At 35.2% G+C, this 15,125-nt stretch overlaps 1 protein-coding gene across 2 annotated transcripts in view; it reads left to right on the top strand.

Moving 5' to 3' along the window:
• Positions 1–15,125, top strand: part of LOC149777804 (endoplasmic reticulum mannosyl-oligosaccharide 1,2-alpha-mannosidase-like) — a 52,402-nt gene that overhangs the window by 32,046 nt on the left and 5,231 nt on the right. For both annotated transcript variants that reach the window (XM_089938855.1, XM_089938854.1), the window contains exons 6-10: positions 36–184; positions 2,553–2,741; positions 4,970–5,157; positions 7,136–7,259; positions 11,408–11,602. In XM_089938855.1, coding sequence (XP_089794981.1) covers positions 36–184; positions 2,553–2,741; positions 4,970–5,157; positions 7,136–7,259; positions 11,408–11,602 — 845 coding nt within the window. The remainder of the gene's footprint in view (positions 1–35; positions 185–2,552; positions 2,742–4,969; positions 5,158–7,135; positions 7,260–11,407; positions 11,603–15,125) is intronic.

The raw sequence follows: 15,125 nt of genomic DNA, 5'->3' as shown, positions 1-15,125 counted from the left end.
GCTGCCAGATATAATGATATGAGTTTTCTTGACAGAGTTTGCAGATGCCAGAAAGTTTGTGGAGCAAGATTTGAACTTTGACAAGAATCAGGATGTCAACTTGTTCGAGATTACCATTAGGATAATGGGAGGACTCCTTAGTGCCTATCATCTGACTGGAGATGACTTATTCAGGAACAAGGCGGTAAGGAGAGTACTACACCTTTCAGTGAAAATGAGTGAAAACAAGGCCACTTTGACCTATATTTCACAGCCCAGTGATTTTGGTTAACATTCTGTCATGGATGATTGTTGTTGTTCTTTTGTTATAGGGTTTAATGCCATTTTTCAGCACAAGATAGACTGTACATGGAGGCCAGTATAACTGGTGGAGGATGAACTGGGGAAAGAATCACCACCCCAAGAGAGGCTGCTGGTAAGCTTTCTCACATGCCCACATTAGCCGAGCCTGACACTTGAACCCACACAGACATTTGAGATGACAGTGATCCATAGCAGTGAGTGCTTTAGACCACACAGCCACTCGACTCGGGGCCCCTGTCATGGATGAATTTACATCATGTACAGTATAGCTGCTTTCTGTGGTGTATTAATATATCTACTGGTCTGTAGGTCAAAAACACAGCAATCAGTTTCTGATATTTTAATATTTTGGTTCTATATCGATGCCTCCTTGATAATGAATATGGTTCACACTTCCAGTGATTATTCTATTTTACAGTGTTTATGAATGTTTGCATGGATTTTTAATCATTGCAGTATCTTTCTGACAGTACACTGCAAATTCTTTTATTGTTCTTTTTATCAAATTTTGCAGTTTTATATCATTTAATACATTGATTGGGAAATGGTCCTATATTTTCTGTACAATGATCACATGAAATCTGACTTGAGCCACTACTGTATTTGTGTGACCACTTGTCATTTGTGATCAAAATTGTTGTACATGGATCAGATGACAGCTACCAGCAACCACCTGATAAAGGTGACCAGTGGCCACTAATTTTAGATGAGATATGTGTTTAAACAGTGCTTTCAAATAATGTACCAGAGATTAAAGATCTTGATTTAAACCTTTGTAACGAAAATCTCTGAAATTAATCGACAGGCAGCGCTGAGATTGTTCTGAACCAAATTGAAAAACAGCAATGCGGGAAAAGCTGAGTTTGTTTACCCGTTTCCTTACATGTACAAGGTAGAGTTGTATTTTGTCAACTGGATTGTAGTGTATGTCATAAGCTGTGATTGTAGCCTTGTAGTCATCTAAATCTATGACTGTTTTCACTGTTGGAGTTAAATTGTGAAACTTTATATACTTGTACATCATCACTTCAATGTGCATTACATATCGCATGGGGGTGCTGTCGTCAAGGTCATAGTGCAGGTTTATTTATAAATGTTCCATTTTACTTTCACATCCATTCTTAAATTTTAAATCTGTTTGTACTTATAGGATGAAATTTGATATAGTTTTAAATCATCATAAGAAGGTGTCACATACCACAGTGGGTGTCATATCTTCAAGGACACAACTAAAAAAAATTTAAGTTTTCAGGTGCTCTCCATCTGAGATCCATGGATGAAAATTTGTAGACTCAGATCAACACTAGATGGTATGTCATGTGACCAAATAGGGTTCTTGCCTTTATGGTCACATTCTTAGTTTCGTATTATAAAGTTTACTTTTTCTTCACTATTTCCTATGGACTTTGTAACTTTAGGGACTTTTAAGATTAACTTTAGAACTGTTTAAGATTGATGTATGTAATCATATGATCATAAGAAGGTATATCAAGTACCATATTGGTGTTCAGTCTTGAATGCCAAGGTTACAGCTCAGTATTTTGTGTTTTACATCTTAATTCACCCTCCCTTATATAATTTTTTAGCCCTTTGAGATATAGGATTGAAAATTTGTATAATTAATCATTGTTGGCTTGTACTGGCAGTCTTATCTTTGAAACCAGCATGTTGCATTGAATGTTTTTGATTTTATCCTTAAGTTCAAGGTAAGAGATAAGCATTTAAATTTTTTTTTACTGCTGTATTTCATAAATTAAAAAATTAAAACTATTTGAAGTACTGCCTTGATATGTGCTTCTCAATTTCATTTCTCGTATGTCACATTTGAGATTTTATCTTCAAGGACAAGGTCACTTCTCAGTTTTGAAACCCTTTTCTGCAATTATCCTCTGCCGACCTTTGAGATAGGTGATGAAATTTGGCTACTTTCTTAATGTCTGTCTGTAACTTTACAGTTCTGTCTTAGTAGTCATAGGTTTAAAGATTTTGCACTTTTGTGGCCTCACCATGGTAGTCAGTGGATAAAAATTCACTGAATATTTTGTTTGTCTGTATGTGCAAAGAAAGAATTGATGATTTTTTTTTACTGGAAGGAACAGAAATTACTCATAATACAATTTTTTGTAAAGTCATGTAACTTGCAAATCACCTATTCTTGTCATAATGTTCATATATCATATTTTATAGTAGATTGGTTTTATTTTCTTGAATTTGGTTATCAGTAAAGTCCCTTCCCCTATTTTCTTCAGAGAGATCTTGGGGACAGATTACTCCCTTGTTTCAAATCGCCTTCCCTAGTACCATTTTCTGATGTAAACCTGAAGACTGGAATAGCCCATGCCCCCCAGTGGGGCCCTGACAGCAGTACCTCTGAAGTCACCACCATACAACTAGAGTTTAGGGATCTCAGCAGGATTACTGGAAATCCTAAATATGAGGTTAGTAGAATATCAGTATTATTTTTAAGATAATTAGATGAACTTTAGTGATACTTTAAATTCATTTTCATTGACACTTGTATTCATGAATTGAGGAATGGGTCAGTGTTTCTACATGGATTGAGAAATGGTCAGAGTGTTTCCACATGGATTGAGAATGGGTCACCATGTTTCCATGCGGATTAATGAATGGCTCAGTGTTTCTACATGAATTGATGAATGGGTCAAAATGTGTCCGCAAGGATTGACAACTGACTCACAGTGTTTCTAAATCTTTGAAGAATGGGTTGCTGTTTTTCAACATGGATTGAGGAGTGTGTCACTGTTTCCACATAGATTGTTAATTGGTCAGAGTGTTTCCACATGGATTGAGAATGGGTCACAGTGTTTCCAAGTGGATTAAGGAATGGCTCACAGTGTTTCTACATGAATTGATGAATGGGTCACAGTACTTCCAAAAGGATTGACAAATGGGTCACAATGTTTCCACAGTGATTGGCAAGTGGGTCACAATGTTTTTAAATCTTTTTAAGAATGTGTTGCTGTTTGTCAACATGGGTTGAAGAATGTGTCTCTGTTTCCACATAGATTGAGAAATGGGTTACAGAGTTTCCGTGTTGATTAAGGAATGGCTCACAGTGTTTCTGCATGAATTGATGAATGGGTCACTGTTTCCAACTCTTTTGAAGAATGGGTTGCAGTATTTCAATATGGATTGAGGAATGTGTCACTGTTTCCACATGGACTGAGGAGTGGATCACAATGCTTCCACATGTATTGAGCAATGATCTCAGTGTTTCCGCATGGATTGAGGAATGGGTTGCAGTCTTTCCACATGGATTGAGGAAGGGGCACACTGTTTCCATGGGGATCAAGGAATCAGTCACATTGTTTCCTCATGATTTGAGGAATGGGTTACAGTGTTTCCACATGGATTACAGACTGGGTCACAGTGTTTCCAAATCAATTGAGGAATGGATTGCAGTATTTCTACATGGAATGGGGAATGGGTAACTTTTTATACATGTATTAAGGAGTGGGTTACCTTGCTTCTACATGAATTGGGGACCGAGTAACTGTATTTCCACATGGTCTGAGGAATGGGTCACAGTATTTCCACAAAAGAGATTAGGTCCCAGTGATTCCACATGGTTTGAAGTAATTGTCTTAGTGTTTGCACAGAAGAGAATGGGTTCTAGCATTTTAACATGACTGAAGAATGGGTGACAGTGTTTCCTGAGATATTGAGGAATGGGTTCCAGGGTTTCCACATGGATTGAAGAATATGTTGCAGTGTTCCTACAGAAGAAAATGATTCAGTGTTTTCTCATTGAATTAACATTTCATAATGTGTCCATGGAAGAGTTTGAAAATTGATGTCCGCTTTAAAAAAAAAAGAATTCTCGCTAGAAGTGAAAGAAAGGAACCTTACGCTATCATCTTTTTGGAATACAATGGTCATGTCACTTCTTAGAGAAACTAATTCATTGACATTGGGGATGAAGAAGGCATATAACAGCTCTCTATTTTTATATGCAATTGTTGGGATCTGAAACCAATAACTTTGTTAGGTACAGAACCACAATATAATTAAAACATCATTATAAACAGAACACAGATAGTGGCTTGTGTAACATACCAAGTGGGGATTATCACGTGTTGTTGTTGTTGTGGGGTTTAACGCCATTTTTCAGCACACAATAGGCTATACATGGCGGCCAGTATTATTGATGGAGGAAGAACCCGGGAAAACCCCAGAAAGAACCACCAACCCATGAGAATTTACTGCAAGCTTTCTCACATACCCACATAAGCAGAATCATTCACATTTTGTAAAAAGGAAATAAATATATAGTATTGAGTTTCACATTATTTCAACCCTAGATTGCGATAAATTTGATCAACTATTTCAAATATAAATGCTTAAATTTGGTAATGGTGTCTATAGCTGTATTCAGAATTGTGTTATAATGAAGTCTGTTGTAATGATGGAGAGATGAAGGGGTCAGAGTGATGGGATGCACTGTATACTTTTTATACACTGTTCAAACAGTTAATTAAAGATAAGAATAAAAGATAAAAGAGATAACTAGCATTATTTTGAGAATATCTTTATGATCAGTCTCATTTCCTTTTGACTACATGACATTTTTCTTCTATAAATGATTGAAATATATGTTTGGGATTAATGTTTTTCCCTCAGTTATTCTTGTATTTTCTTGGAACAGAAAGCAGCCCATGATGTCTCATTGCATGTACATTCTCTGCCAAAGAACGATGGCCTTGTTCCCATATTTATCAATGCTCAGAGTGGACATTTCCGTGAATCAGCGACCATCAGTTTTGGAGCTCGTGGAGACAGCTACTACGAGTACCTCCTGAAACAGTGGCTTCAGACTGGGAAGACAAATAACATGTAAGTACAGTAGCATTGATTTATTTTAACATTATCCATCAGAATCATTGTGTTTCAGTATATCATATTGGAATTGTAAGACCCTAAAACATTTTTTGTGTTTGCTGCTGGGAATTTTAATATATGCTACTATATCTTCAGAGTGGCAAAACTAAAGAGGTTGTGATATTTTAAGTGGTAAATTTTGACTTCACTTATTTTTTCAGTCTCACTCAGAGATTGGCTAAATTGCTATATTTTCTCAGCCATTAAAAAGATCCACTGACTCAATTAATTTTCATGAATAACTGATATATAATTTAATCTTGTATATGTGTTAGTGAAAAATATTTCAGCAAATGCAGATTCTGTGCTAAATGAACTACACAAATTTGTATGCTGAAATTCCTGGCCTCCATTTCAACATCAGAACTTAGGTCTAGACGTAAATTTAAATTTAGAATCCAGTGATCTGAAATTTAAATTTGACTTGAAATTTACGAATCAAATGTCTGAAGCATGAACTTCTTTTGGTGAAATTGATGCCTGATCTATATTTAACACTTATCTAAAAGATGTAGAGACATTGTGTGAATCAAGGCCTTGTTTTAATTTTGGAGATATCATGTAATTAAGGTCTTGTATCCAATGTGGAGATAATATGTAACCAAGGTCTTGTATCTAGTGTGGAGATATTATGTAACCAAGGCCTTGTATCTAGTGTGGAGATATTATGTAACCAAGGCCTTGTAGTCTTTTGTAGATATTATGTAACTAAGGTCATGTATTCTTTGTGGATATATTATGTAACTAAGGTCTTATATTTGTGGAGATATTATGTAACTAAGGTTTTGTATTCTTTGTGGACATATTATGTAACTAAGGTCTTGTATTTGTGGATATATTATGTAACTAAGGTCTTGTATTTTTGTAGATATTATGTAATCATGTTCTTGTATTCTTTGTGGAGATATTATGTAACCAAGGCCTTTTATTTTCCAAACTTTAACAGTATGATTTATGAAGTGGAAAGTCCAAAACTGCTGATAGTAACTTTTAAAAGAATAAAGTTAGAATAACAGAATTTGCAGATTTGTCTTGATTTCCAGTCCTGCATATCACAAATCCTACATCTGCTTCAAAAATCTAAAATGTTTTTATTGTAATGTTTAAAAGAGAAATCCACAGATAAGAAGGAGCTGTGGCCAGACTTAAAATTCCATACTTATGTTTATGCAAATATTTCTCCTATCCCCTGTTTTTTTCTTGCCTGCAAAGCATTGATGAGACATAGGTACCACTTTTCTGATTGTGTTGTTGTTTACATAGGGTCAGCCTTAAGTTTTTATTACACTGTTGCATGTGCAGTCATTAATGTTATTGGATATATTCATCATGGATCATGTTGTTTATCACAGACAAAAGGAGGTCACAATGATGTACTTTTCTTGCTCAGTTGACTTTTCTGGATATTTGGAATATGCCTCTTTGAAGCAGGGATGACATTGCATTCTGTTTTTTTGTTTGTTGTATGTTTGTTTTATTTTGTTAGGCATAGCAACACATGTTGGCTATTTGTACCAAGATAAATGGAGTAAAGTGCCTTGCTAAAGAACACAGCATGCTAGCTGACCCAGGCTTGTCTGTTCAGTTATTATATGGATGTATGAATGCATAGATGCATGAATGCATGTGTGTGCTTTGATAATATTTGGTGCAAAACATAAAGATAAAGAATTGCAAATAAAACAGCAGTCTTCAGGAAAATAAATGCTACAAAATAATTGTCAAATTACTACATGATCCATGTGTAGGTAGGGATGAGTGTTTTTTTATTGCATCATGTATACTTGTATGATGAGTGTGGAATTATCATGGCTAGATCCATGTGTTGGTAGGGATAAATGTTTTAATATGCAATGAAAAGGGATTGGCACTGGTAAGTCTTTAAAGTTATTTAAAGTGATTTATATTATTATTAATTGGTTACTATTTTCAGGTTTAAGGAAGACTTTGTGGAAGCCATAACTGGCATGAAGAAACATTTGCTGAAAGAATCGGAGCCAAGTAAACTAACATATATTGGAGAACTCTTAGCTGGAAGAACTTTTAGTCCCAAAATGGTATGTTTTACAACCACATTAGTTATGTTCAGTTAAATAAGAGATTCTCTGATTAATAAAATATGTAACACTTGTTCAGTAGAAACATGCAATTCAATTACAGTCCATATGCTGCCCCTTGACTGGTAATAAAATTAAATTTTCTTAATGTTTTAATATCTAGACAGTTATGAGCTTTCTGTGCCTTTAAGCTATTCTTAGATACTTTCCTGTAAAAAAAAAATTCATCATGTTTCAAAGGGATAAAATGTTTTGCCTGTATTTCAGTGGTTCAAAAAAAGAAATAAAGAAAACTTAGCACATAGGTTTATTCAGTAGGTTCAAGAGCACAAAGACAAGATGTAGTTGACTGAACTCAAGGTTAACCTGTCCTAATATACATGGGGCTGTGGCATCAGCACTAGACACCAGTACACCTAAATATGCTGCAGGAGGTCATGGGTTCAAACCCTGTCTAAGTCATACCAAAGATTTTTAAAAATGATACTAACAGCTGCTTAGCTAGGCACTTAGCTTTAAGAGGTTAATGTTAGGACTGGCCGGCCTGGTGTCAGGATAATGTGACTGGGTGGGACATCATGCTACATGTCTGTGGCACAATTTCCTGATATTAGACATCACTATAAGCTGCCACACATCAGACATCATAGCAATATGACTGAAAAATTGTTAAAGCTACGTAAAAAATCCAAATCGTAATTCTCGGGTTTTCTGCCAGTGCACGTGGCCTGATAAGTCTATGATTTGTAAAGGCAGCATTCACTTTGTTGTCAAGTTGACAATTCGTTTGATTGAGCTGCAGATTTGACACTTGTTCAGTGCCAAGTTGAGTTCTAGAACTTTCTGTGCAGTTTATTACCCTAATCCCTTAGCAGCACCCTCTTTATTTACCCACATGTTAACCCTTTGATCAAGCCATAATTTTGATACTTGCTCAGTATCAAGCAATAGATCATGGTTATTTAAACTATCTATGATCTTGCTACACACCTGACAATTGATCAGTTGCATCATTCAGTAGATTTCACAGGTCATTCTTAACTACTATTATCATACCAGTATGTGGCTTATAATTAAATTCTTTAAAATATCATATAAGTGGTTTGAAAATGTCAAGCATTATGGATATTAAAGGATTTTGTTTCATAAAAATGGTTATATTTTAAGTTGTCAATTTGTTTATGACAAATTCCACTCAATAATGTAAATGTATTTTACAAAGGTTTTACCTATGTTATTCCTCTCTATCTATCCAGTTTGGCTTTTTCCCCAAATTTGATGACACAGAAGAGGTTCTAACTGAAACCAAGTTGTGATGGAGCTTCTCCTGGTGAAAATATTTTCCCATTATTGGATGATGGTTTGAAAATGAGGAATGTTAGCTGGAATAACTGTATTTCATTTGAATCTGACAATGCTTCAGTGATGACAGGTTGCTATATGGTGTGTTTGGACATAAACTAGGGAGAATCCCTCACTGTACTTAAATGTTATGTTCATGTTATTTGATACATTTAGCAGCGAATCCCTCCATGTACTTAAGTGTATGTTGATGTCATTTGATACATTTAGCAGTGAATCTCTCCATGTACAAAGTGTGTGTTGATGTCATTTTATCTTCATGGGTTCAACTCTTGGGCTTGGCCAGTGTGGGTGTGTGGGAAAGCTTGCTGGTAGTTTCTCGTAGTTCAATGGTTTTTCCATGGTTTTCCCTGGTTCTTCCTCCCCAATTGATACTGGCTGCCATGTATAGCCTATCTTGTGCTGAAAAATGGCATGAAACCCTATAAACATAACAACATGTCATTTGATACATTTAGCAGCGAATCTCTCAGTGTACTGAAGTGTATGTTCATGCAATTTGATAAAATTTAGTAGTTTAAAAAGGAGGTCAGTAAACTGAGTTTTGATGACTTATTAGTGAACATTAAATATTTTTCTGATAAAATTGTGAATAGACCAATGGAATTGAAAGTTCTTCAGAGACTCAGGAAAAGAGGAGAAACAGTTTTTGAAGAATTGTGTAGCAAGATGGTTGTCACTTGGTGAAGGTATAAGGAAACAACTGGAACAGTGGGAATGTTTACAAAGTTGTTTTGAGAAAGAAACCAAGAAAGAAGATAGAGGCCAACAGACTAAAGCCAAAAGTAGCAAGTCTGATAGAAAGTATAAAACAGGCTGAAACCAAGCCAGATAATCTAAATAGGCTGAAACCAAAGGTAGCAAGCCTGATAGTCTAAATCGGCTGAAACCAAAGGTAGCAAGCCTGATAGTCTAAATTGGCTGAAACCAAAGGTAGCAAACCTGATAGTCTAAATAGGCTGAAACTATAGGTAGTAAGTATGATAGAGAGTCTAGAATAGACTGAAACCAAAGGTAGCAAGTCTAAAATAGGTTGACACCACAACAAGTCTGATGGATAGTATAATACCACACACTCCAGTACAAAAGATAAACTTCCTCATCTTTCTTTTCACAAAAAGGAAAAAAGAAAGTACTAGTAATTTTGAAGCAGAGTTTCTCAGATATCAAGTGGATAAGTTGAGACCTGAGATCTTAAACATTAAAAAAGTTGGCAAGTAGTGGGATCATGTCAGGCAACTTAAGGATGCAGATGGCCAGTTGAAATACAAATTGTTGTCCATGAAAACAGTGTTCAGTGTTCCACATTATAATGCACATTTTGAGAGGAAGTTCTCACTTGTTACAGGAACAACTAAAAATCCATGTCATCTATGTTAGTTGATACATTTTGGCAGTCATAGTAATTAAAGTGTAGGGAGAATAATTCTTAAAAATGAAGTTTAATCATGAGTTTCTCCGAAAGTACAAAAGTGCCATTACCAGTTGCAACAGTAACTATATAGTGCAAGTTAAAAAATGGAAATGAATTGGGACAGTTGTCAAAACTTGCTGCCAGTACTTTATATTTTTTACATCTTACTGAAAATCAGTCTGACTGACTGAAAATTATTATAACGTACTGAAAAGGGGCCCCAAGTGGCTGAGTGGTCTAAAGTACTCACCGTTCCAGACCACTACCATCTCACCTCTGTCTGCGTGGGTTCGAGTCTCAGGCTCAGCTAACGTGGGTACATGAGAAAGCTTGCAAGTAGCTTCTCATGGGTCCATGGTTCTTCTTGGGGGTTTCCCCAGTTCTTCCTCTACCAGTTATACTGGCCACCAGGTATAGTCTATCATGTGCTGAAAAATGGCATTAAACCCTACAACAACAACAACTACTTACTGAAAATTAGTTTAACTTACTGTAAATAGTCCATCTTACCAAAAGTTAATCTGACTTACTGAAAATTAGTCTAACTGATAATTAGCATATCTTACTGAAAATGAATCGATTTACAGGAAATTAGTTTAACTTACTGAAATTTAATCTGACTTACTGAAAATGAGCCTAACTTACTGAAATTTAGTCTAATTTACTGAAAACTATTTATTGCCTTACTAAGGTGTCCTTAGAGTTGACAGGTTTTGTATATTATACAGCTACTACTACTTATGAGTTCTTAGCCTTGGTTCTCATCATTTCATTAGCAAAGATCATCGCTTGTGCGGCTACTCAGAGATATTTTTCTTTGAGATATTCTTTTGAGATATTCTTCATTGAGATATCCCTCTAAAATATTCTTCTTTGAGATATTCTTCTTGGGTAGTTTTTTAATGCTAGATGCAGCTTGAATTCTTTTCTACAGATCAAACTGATAGAGATGTGAGATATTCCTCCTTAAGATATTCATCTTAGAGATATTCTTCATTGAGATATTCCTCAGAGATATTCTTCTTTGAGATAATCTTCTTTGACATATTCCTTTTGAGATATTCTTCACTGAGATATTCCTCTAAGATATTCCTTTTGAGATATTCTTCTTTGAAATATTCCTTTGAGATATTCCTTTTGAGATATTCTTCATTGAGATATTTCTCAGAGACAATCTTCTTTGAGATATTCCTTCTTTTCTTTTGCTGCAAAAGGTCACTAATGTTTCATGTAGCAGAAAGAGAAGAATATGTTTAAAGCACACTTATACCTTACATTATTGGCTCATGTGTATATTAGCTCAAGAACACTTATGTAATTTAATTTATGGATGAAGCATTTTATATTTTAACAATATTGCATTCTTGCACAGGATCACCTTGTGTGTTACCTTGGAGGGACTCTTGCTCTGGCAGCCAATAATGGTCTGCCAGCTGAGTACATGGACTTGGCCAAAAATCTCACAAATACATGCTATGAGATGTATAAAAGGATGCCCACTCGCCTTAGTCCAGAAATTGTCTATTTTAACCAAGCTCCAGGTTCCCAGGAGGATCTCTTTGTTAAGGTGAGTTTGCTTAGACCTGTACCATTAAGAAATGGCAGATGCCACATTTTTGTGTGTGAATGGGAAGTGACATATAATGTTTTCAGCGGTGGAAACAATGTTGTTATCTTTTTCAACTAAATTAAGCTTTGTGTTCATGTTTTTGAATGCCATACGGCTTAAATTTATTCATTTTTAAAAGTGGAATAAACCCTTGTTCTGATATCTAGGTTAAAATCAGTTACTGCCCCTTATCTTTGGTTTAAAAAAAATATTATATATTGCCAAATTAAAAGAATCATTTACAATTGTAATATGATGTTCAGTGAAGTGAAAACTGCAATAGCGGTCATCTCCATCTAAAGAGCACTGTGTAAGACAATGCTGTTCATGTGTCCCTTTTGTTAATTCACTGTAAGACAATGCTGTTCATGTGTCCCTTTTGTTAATTTTCATATCAGTTTTACCTCAAAATTGTTAAAGCAAAGTGCTGGCTTGTTGACCACTCTGTAACTCACAGTACTCTTTGTGGTCAATATACTCACCTTAGAATAAAGGCATAGTAGAAATTTTACCTCAGTTCCAAGAGGTCTTTGATGCCCAGGTAAAATGGGCAATTAAAGCTCTTGCAATACAAGAAAGACTTTTAAGAATCGTCTTTAAAAAAAAAAAATTTATTGTTTTTAAAAATAATAATTGACAAGTTATATACAAAGCCATGAGAAACATTCAACCAGTTATATGATCAAATTTAGACTTATTGCATTATTATACCGTGATTTCCAATTGAACTGTAATAAGTATTATTATTTTATTATCTTCTGCAAGAACCACTTGACCTTGACCACAAGGTATCACAAAAAGTATTGCCTGTGTGTGATTGTAATGTTTAGGCAGGTGTTTTAGACTTAAATTGCAGATTTTGAAACTTGAAGGGGAAGTAATAAATATCCTGAACATTTTAGATTATATTGATATGGGATTTCAGTTCTTACATTTATTGCCTGCCCAAAATTGATTATAAAAATGCTCTGTATCCTTGCTAAATATTTGTAATGATATCATGAAATAATTATAAATTGTTATTCACTGTAAGATTAAATATAAAAGAGTTACCTTTGCACAATGCCTTTTACATAATTTATTGCAAGATAATAGTAAAAACCTTTCCATGGAATGTCTGAATACACAGAACCTCCAACATGACCTTGGAAACCAAACAGGTTGTGACACAAATACTGACATTTGCTTGTTAAATTTCTGTGCTAAGCAGGAAAAATTATGTTTGGTGGGTAGCAACCACAGGGAAACTCCAGTAACCATGTACTCTCTGGAGCAACCTAAATGTTAATTAAATATTAAATGCAATTGAAAAAGCTAGGTTACTAAAAGCATTAACTGTGTGATAGTAAATATAATAAGCAACCATTCAGTGAGATAAACACTGAAATGTTCCAATGCTGATTAGTGTTGAATGAAGTTACATCATCAGTTTGTGGAATAAAACAATAAATTTAAAATTGCAAAGGATTATTTATGTCAAATTAAATGCATGAAATGTAAGTGGGAATCATGCCAGCCATTGCTTAGCACTGAACAATGGTAGATATTATTGAAGAAATTAGTAAGCTGACTGGATGTTGACAGTGCTGATCCCCCTGCCTTAGCATGGAGAGCACTAGAATCTGGAAACTTCATTTTCTAAACATTAACATGTCTAGACTATGTGCCCTCCAGTATAAAGGAAAACTGTCAATAAAAAATAGACTTTTGTTGTCACACTTTTATAGACAGGTATCTTTATATTGTTCACTTAATATTCTGAAGCCTGATCTTGTTCATCAGTTTGCTTTCTCCTTCCTGGATCAATTGATGTTAGGGATATAAGCTAAGCCTTCTAACTCCTAAATCCAGCCATACTAAAAAGATGAAAATTCGTCTTTGCTGTCTAGTTCATATAGACAAAGGGCAGTTACTCTTGCCCATTTCCTCCCCTTGCCTCCACCATTTGTTGATAGTTTTTATGCTTCGGCTCTCTACAACATCATACAAGATAACTTCTATGAATCCAGTAGTCTAATTTATGTTAATTTCAAACCATTCATACATAAGTTTGGATTTATTTAGATTAATATTCATTCCTTAGCAATTGCTAAATATACTATTTGAAATTTTGTGCATATTTTGTGAAACTTTTACATTTACTTGTACTTTGCAATTTTTAGATCACATGGTACAACACACTTTTGATGCATGTTGCTATTCATGGTTTTGCATACACTGTCTGTTGTTTGCTCAGCCACTTAGGAATGAGTTATGTTTTAGCAACTTATTAACATACTGCATTGTTAATCTATACATATTTTGTTTTGCTTTATCTTGTCATTTCAGTGAAACCTGTTGAAGAAGTGTAATAAATACAAGTTCATAGCTAAGATAGATTTACATGAGTCATGCCTTGTGTGTACAAAATGTACCTGTTAATTCCATTTAGTGTGTGTGCTATATTGTCTGATAGTGTAAAGACTTCAGTTTTGCAAAAGTTAACCAAGGCAAAGAAAGAGGATGATGATGTAAATTTAAAAATTCCTGCAAGTAATTATGATCAAATGGGGGAGTGTACCCCAATTTTTAGGCAGTCCCTCTGTATAACAGAGCATGGCTTTCAGGCGTTTAATTCATGGTGCATGGGGTTTGTAATGGATCCAGTGGATCTATCTTTACTACCATATAGTTGTCTAAAGCCACCCATGATTGTCCAACCAATTGGACCTGACATCCACCCAGTCAAGCCTTTACAATCGGGATCCTACTGAAAGATCCATCTGTGTTACCAGGTCTATGCCTCCATCTTTGAGCAATTATGGAGATATTAATGATATATTTGGCCTTGATCTTGGTGATAGACCTGTGCCTTCATATCTCTACAGTTATTACAGAAATGATAGATTAGCCATCGTAACATGCCTACAGCTACATACAGTTTCACTCATAGGCCTGGGATAGATCCATCCTTCTCACCTGATGTAAGAGTTCTAAACCCTACAGCAATGACAACAATAACATGTATGGCCATGGTGGCGTATCTGGATGATCTCCTCCATAACATTATGGTAGGTTCTGTTCTCCGAAAAGGTTGAAGCAGTTTCTTGTTCTTTTTGAATCAGCTCTTTTTTTCTTCTCATGAATTTGTAAAAATCCAACCTTCACCTATCCCAGTGTTTGTCCAACTGGGTATGGAGGTTATAACCACTCTCGATCATGTATGTTTCCCATGTATCTGCAAGATGTGGATTGTCAAACTTGTACAGTCATTCCAGTTCAATGTGGCAGTAGATTTTATTCTGCTAGGTTGCCTTTGCTGGCCCAGTGGCACCCTTTTCCAGTCCACTCAATCAAGATATCAATGTTATGAATGAAGTATAATTATTCCCATGTCAGTGCTCAACCACTGTTGACTCAGAACAGGATCTCCTCTTGGAAGCCCCAACCTTAAGTGATGGTATGTACCGATGTCAGTACATATGATTGGTGGGCCCACTTG

The sequence above is a fragment of the Sinohyriopsis cumingii genome, chromosome 17, assembly GCF_028554795.1.
Source record: "Sinohyriopsis cumingii isolate HCF-2022 chromosome 17, ASM2855479v2, whole genome shotgun sequence".
NCBI classification, from domain to species: Eukaryota; Metazoa; Mollusca; class Bivalvia; order Unionida; family Unionidae; genus Sinohyriopsis; species Sinohyriopsis cumingii.
The sequence above is the reverse complement of the archived record's forward strand: the minus strand, read 5'-3'. Positions and strand labels throughout refer to the sequence as shown.